Source organism: Wasmannia auropunctata, unplaced genomic scaffold (assembly GCF_000956235.1).
Source record: "Wasmannia auropunctata unplaced genomic scaffold, wasmannia.A_1.0 LD336076.1, whole genome shotgun sequence".
NCBI lineage: Eukaryota > Metazoa > Arthropoda > Insecta > Hymenoptera > Formicidae > Wasmannia > Wasmannia auropunctata.
Window position 1 is genome coordinate 6,360,778 of NW_012026814.1, and position 6,390 is coordinate 6,367,167.

Genomic DNA, 6,390 nt, shown 5'->3' on the forward strand with positions numbered 1-6,390 from the left:
GTATGTATAATATTTTTATAAACATATTAATTAATATATAAGAACATGTAACACGCACGTAGAAACATATAAAACATATAAAAATTCTATTTTGTTTAGTGATAATTATAAAAATTACAACATTAAAGATTATCCTCCTGTATAAAAATCAGCAAATAATTTGATGTTATCATAAATTTAATTTAATTCAATTTTTCCTCTTGAGTCAATAATCGTGATCGTTGAACTAGTTAGATTCGTGATATTATATATTAGTTATATAATTCATTTAATTATTCGAATACGTTTTATTCATCTTAGAAATTTTTTTATTGTGACCAATTAGATACATTAATATTTACGAGCTAAGAATTGATATACTTCTACTAAAGATTAGATATATTAATATTCAAGAGATAAGAAAAGATACATTTTAACTTTGTGTTTATAAGATGGCACAATGAAAACGTAATTCATAGAAAAAAATAATATATAATAATAATACGAAACGAGTCAGAAATGTTTTAGATTTCAAAATAAAGTAAAATATTGTATATTCTTGTTCTACTAATTAATAATCGTCACGCTAAAATAATTAGTTTGATAAAAATCATATTTTTCTCTCTTAAAATACGCAAATAAAAACATACAAAATCTTAAACATTTGTAACAATTAAAATAACATGTATGTATATACATTTCTAACAAATAAAGATAATACATGTATGTATATGCATTACTTTTAATGATATACTCACGATTTTCTAACAAACTGTGCGCAAAAGAGAAATATTCCTATAGCAACAAAAACATTGAGTACCTATATTTTAGCAAACCGATATAAAGCATCGCTTTTAATGTTTATATTTATTTTTGATAAACACAAGGTCGCGGGGAATGACGTTATCTTTTGACTCTTCCTTTTTCTATCGACACTGAGACAGTTCGATGTATTTTTGTGGCGCAATATTTGCATACATTTCCAAAATGCGTGTTCATACATATATTGCTCTTTTAAAAGTGTAACACGCCTGATTGTAAGTATAATAATATAATACTCTTGCATTAACCTAATCAAATTGAATATTCATATGTATGGTATCTTGCAGATAAAGATTTCATTACTTATACATAATTCTCAAGTTTTTAATTAAGTTAAGGATTACGTATAAGTAATAAAGAGGAATTTAATTGAATCTTGACGCGATAATAATACACCTGCTATAATTGTTAAGACAAATACGAGACTTTGTCACGTATCCGCGTATCATCGTTGCGTGTACGGAAAGTGTTACAATGTTACATATAAAAATTGTGACATATTGATATGCAAAGGCACACCTTGTCGTATCAATGAATTGATATACGCAATATAATAATGCATTACGCAAGTATCCGCATAATGTAATCCGTGCATTTAGGCAGATAAATGATAAATATTTTTTCTACGTACACCACGCGATTGTTATTGCATACATAAGCGATTTTTTGTAAAGCGCAAAATTCATTTGGACCGCTGCACTGGGAGCGAGCCTGGGCCCGGCTCTTCGTTTTACTCTTCTCTCACTTTCGACTCGCCAAAGAGAGACTTCAGGTGATACTTAAGGAAAATATAAAAATAAAAAAAGAAACATTTAGTTCGTAACATAAATTTTCATATCTCGTTAATAATAATATATGACTTCTATGAATTATTGTAATTGTATTTTACGTAACAATTACAAAAAAAAAAAAACACAAGGCGATAGTTGAATTAGAGACGATGAAGAGTTCAATTTACGGATTTCAATCTTTTTAGCGCAATTTATCGAATATCATTTACCTCTTCTGCATCATCGAGGTCCAATATACATATTATGTTTGTCGCAATTATATTTGCACGAAAAAAAAGAACAAAGTTGAAAGATCGACGACGATCAGACGTACTTACTAGAATGTTAGTCCAAAGGTGATATATCTTATCTATATATATATATGTAATAGTCCAAAGGTAAGGATTCAATCAATGTGCAATGTGCGATAACATTTAATTACTCTTCTAATTAATGCATTAGGAAGAACGGCGCATGTTAAGGATATGATAATTTGAACTAACGTTGCATTATTTATCCTACAATCTTTTATAATCTATGTATAATATCTAATATTAGTGGACTGCTCGATTTCAAAGTTTACGTTCTGATTTAATAACACATAATACATAATAAATGTGTATATTTTTTCTTATAATTCATATATTCATTACTCGTTAACATATTTACGTAAGCATTGCAATATATATATATATGTTAATTTTTACAATTATAACACTCATCATTCGTATGGATAAAAACCATTAAATGTCTTTTAATAGCTGACTGCGAGATAAAATATAACACTGTGTCTCTCAGTTCAGTTAATCAATTTTTTTCTACTTATAGAAGATAATGTAAATTAAATTTATATAAGTTGAACAAAGCAAGAATATTCTAATATAATCGTAACAGCTTTTTTATATATTATTTTTATATATTATACATAACTTTACTGCTTTATTGATAATCTTTTCTGATTTATTTCAACTGTGGTAAGATATTACGTCTTACAAGTTTGATGATGTGTTCCTCTTTTGCATTGTTACGTATGCACGTCTCGTTTTTTTCGACGCCTTCGGCGCTTTAGTGTACTTCGATATAATTCCATTCTCTCCAAGTTGTATACCCGTCGTATATATATGTATATATAGTACTACAACAAAAAAAGATCAGCTTACATTTTTCTTCACAAACTTCATCTTTCAATTGTCTGTTTAATTTTTTTTACGTTTTAGTTTATCTTTTTATTGTTTTTTACTCTTTCTCATTCATTTATTATATTATTTTATTTATTTATTCTGAGATGTATGTGTTTCGACACGTGCTGTATTATTAAAAGCATTTGTATTACGTTGATTGAGCAATCAGAAAAGTAAAAGGTGAGACTGGAAAATTATGTGGAACTCTGACTCTCACTTCTGTTAAAATGCTGATCGTTTTTTCTCCTTCCCTCAAATTGTCTTTCTGACGTATTTGCAATCAGTCTGCATGTGAAGTGGGATTCTATGCTTCTAATTTAATCAAAATTGTAGTTTGTAGAAATAAGCATCGGTTTCTTCGTAGACAATATATACTGCATTAAAATTTTACATTTCGTGATTTTATTTATATTTTATCTATTTGCGTAACATAACGCAAGAAACAAAGTTTTTAAAAAACTTCTAAAAAAAAACGCGCGACATAATATTACGAACATAAGATAGATTTCTTAAATAATGTTGCGAAGAGACAAATTTAATAGATGTCTTCATGTATGTCCGTTTGCATCTCTTGTTAATGATCCGTTTCCGCGTGCAAAATGAAATAACACATTGATATTGTTAAAATAAAAATTCGTCCCAAACGATTATTATTATCACAATAAAATCCACGACCGTTGACCCGATCTCGCATCTCTATCAACTGTGCTCACGTGCTCTTGATATTGTTACAATGAAGAACATGCTCGACAGTTCAATTAACAAAGGTCAATTATCTACCTGCGCATAAAAGCGCGTAATAATCAATATCTCGTTTGCTAATAATAAATCAGCAATTAATAAAGAACAAACTGAATGTCTGCATAATGTAATTTCTTTTACGTTGCACGCATCTCACTAAAACGATAAAATACATAATTTTTAAATAAAAATAGTGAAAACCAACATGATGCACTTAATTAGGAGTTATTTTTTACGTGCATAGGGAAGTAACTTTGATAGAAATAATAAAAACAATACATTTATTTCAATATTGGGTCAATAAAAATATGTGCATAAATTCTATTATTCAGTCATACGTTAAAAAAATTTATTCATCATCTTGTACAACTGTTGTTTTTTCAGACACATAAAGTCCATCCAAAAACTTTCTAATATCCTTGTTCTTCACTGTGGTTGACTGTTGAATGAGAGCAGCTAAAAAAAAATAGAACAAAAATAATATTTATTAAGGTTATCAAGTTCATTTGTGACAAAAAAATATTAATTATATATATTTATAACTTATTACTTATATATATTTACCTGAACGAGATACATCTTCTAAGGAATTTCCTTCTATAATCAATTCATCTTTTTGCTTGCCAGAATTTGCAACAGTCACGCCCGATGCCATCTTGACACGACGTATGTATTTCTCGCCCAGGAAGTTTCGAATTTCTATAACTGTGTTGTTCTCCGTAGTGACACAGTTGATGGGAAAGTGAGCGTACACAGCTCGCATTTTATACTGGTAGCCCTTCGTCACACCTTTAAGCATATTCTCGATGTGCGAGCATACGGTACGAACAGCAGCTAGCTCCTTTTTCGTACCAAACCATTTTTCCACCTTCAATAACCTCGGGCTGACCATCTAATAAAAAAAAAACAGATATACACTCATAAGATATAAATGTAAACATTGTACATCTTGATGTAAATTATAAAAATATTTCAGATGTGCGGTTTTTATCATTTATGGGAAATGAAGGGGAATCCAAATTCTCATCACAGACAGATTTGATTCCTCCAACGTTGATAAAAAAAAATTACAAAATATTACTGGAGCATAATTCTTCAAGAAATACATCCTGTATTTTATAATAAAAAAAGTTCTACTTACACGAATATCTAGTGCGAGGTGTTTGAAGGATCGTTTCAATACACCTCTCGGTCCTTTCACCGTTACCAGACGGGACTTGACTGTAACAGTCAATCCCTCTGGGATTTTAACCGTTTGATTAGTGACGATTTGTTTCATTCTGCAACAAAAAATTTTATATTACATATATTCACTTTTTATTTTTTGTAATAAGTGATCTATATCTAAACTATCATAACAATAAAGCACTATAAATTCTGAGATACATCAGTAAGTTTTTGTTTTAGAAATCTATATACTATGAGAGATTGTTTATATTTATTATCTTCTTATCAACAAATGAAGTGCTACTCCAAGTAAGAATTGTTTTATTTTCATCGCACAAAATTTCTTTAAATTGTAATATAAACACATTGCTGTAATTTTATTGTATTTACTATAATATACAAGTGGAATGAATTCTTTAAGAGTCTCAATATAGTGGCTTATAGGTTAGAACAGGTTATCGTTCAAAACCACATGTTCACATAAATCAACAAACAAAATAGACGAATAGCAGTCGCATAACTTTCTACAAAAATTTACACATTAATTTTTCGTACGTAATTTATATATTTTTATTTGAGTAGATTATATATCTTTATTTGAATAGGAATATGTGTCTCTTTTAGACAAACGTCACACCTCGTTCGCTAGACACTTTGAGTTTTACAAAAGAAAAAAAATAATATTTCACAACGGGAGCACAAAAAGCAATAATTCGAAAAACATATAACGTCGAATTATCGCATTCGATACAACGGCGGATCGCTGCGGATTCTATAAAATATTTTCCATCGTGAAAACTTGGTTACCTTGTGAATCGGCCATACAACCGGAAAAGATCGAGGCACCGAGATGGCGTCCCTAACCTTCATGTACCGAGGAACACACTTAAATAGAGGGGCACACCTCTCTCTTCAGTTGTTCTCTTACCTGTCACGTCAGATGGTGCTGTAGTCCTTCATCCACGCGCGATGCAATTGGACAAAATTGTTGTCACATTAGAGCCTGTCCAGACAAATTCCCGTAACTGCTTAATTAATATACATCAAAAAAATTATCCTATCGCATTTCTGTCATTCGGAGTACACAGATACATACGTAAAATGTAATGGGAGAATTTTCTTTATGCATATATATATGCAGCTATGCAAGAGTTTGTCAAAAGGCCTGAATAAGCCTTTAAATTTCAGTTTTTAATTTTGTTCTTTATGTTAATATAAAAATCGCGAATAACAATATCTATTTAACAATAGATACAAAATTATAATTACATTTCTGGGATTTCTTTTAATTTACATTTAAACGTACCCTCCAAGATTACATTAAAAAAGAAGGTAGAAGAAAAAAAATAGGACATTAATTTTATCATGCCAACTAAATAATTCCCTTTCGTTTATGATATCAATAAAATCTGTCGCGTAACGTCTATATGTACGCTGAAAAAAAATTATGCGATCCCGAAACGTCGCTTCATTCTTGCATTCCAATATATACGACACTGTCCGATCACGTGGTCTGCGGCTGCCGAGAGAGTGCCGAGTGGTAGAACATCTCTCTCGTTTCGCGCATCGGTCGTGGGTCGCGACCTCGGGCACGACGGCTGACGGCCTCGGCCGGCCGTGCTCGGCGACGCGACGAACGCGCGTCAGCTCACAAAGTAGAGGCGGCGCGGCATGGCGCGGGCGCGCGCGCGCACCGCACGCACGGCGCAAGCCGGCTATATACAGGCTCG

At 31.0% G+C, this 6,390-nt stretch overlaps 1 protein-coding gene across 2 annotated transcripts; it reads right to left on the reverse strand.

Annotated features, from left to right (window-relative positions):
- Positions 1-3,817: 3,817 nt before the first annotated feature.
- LOC105449363 (60S ribosomal protein L9) lies at positions 3,818-5,572 on the reverse strand. 2 transcript variants are annotated; one of them, XM_011688547.1, is made up of 4 exons: positions 5,468-5,572; positions 4,635-4,773; positions 4,058-4,385; positions 3,818-3,949 (listed from the first exon to the last, which is right to left on the reverse strand). In XM_011688547.1, exons 2-4 carry the CDS (start codon positions 4,770-4,772, stop codon positions 3,843-3,845), a joined length of 573 nt encoding a protein of 190 aa, XP_011686849.1. In that variant the 5' UTR covers position 4,773; positions 5,468-5,572; the 3' UTR covers positions 3,818-3,842. The 2 variants fall into 2 exon arrangements, with proteins under 2 accessions (XP_011686849.1, XP_011686850.1); XM_011688548.1 differs by lacking the exon at positions 5,468-5,572 and adding an exon at positions 5,298-5,442.
- Positions 5,573-6,390: the final 818 nt, after the last annotated feature.

Excerpts from the sequence above, each read along its gene's own strand:
- LOC105449363 (XM_011688547.1), bottom strand. The coding sequence starts at position 4,772 with ATGAAACAAATCGTCACTAATCAAACGGTTAAAATCCCAGAGGGATTG. Across the intron at positions 4,386-4,634 it reads ACCTCGCACTAGATATTCGT|ATGGTCAGCCCGAGGTTATT; the intron begins GTAAGTAGAACT and ends TTTTTTTATTAG. Across the intron at positions 3,950-4,057 it reads AGAAGATGTATCTCGTTCAG|CTGCTCTCATTCAACAGTCA; the intron begins GTAAATATATAT and ends ATTTTTTTTTAG.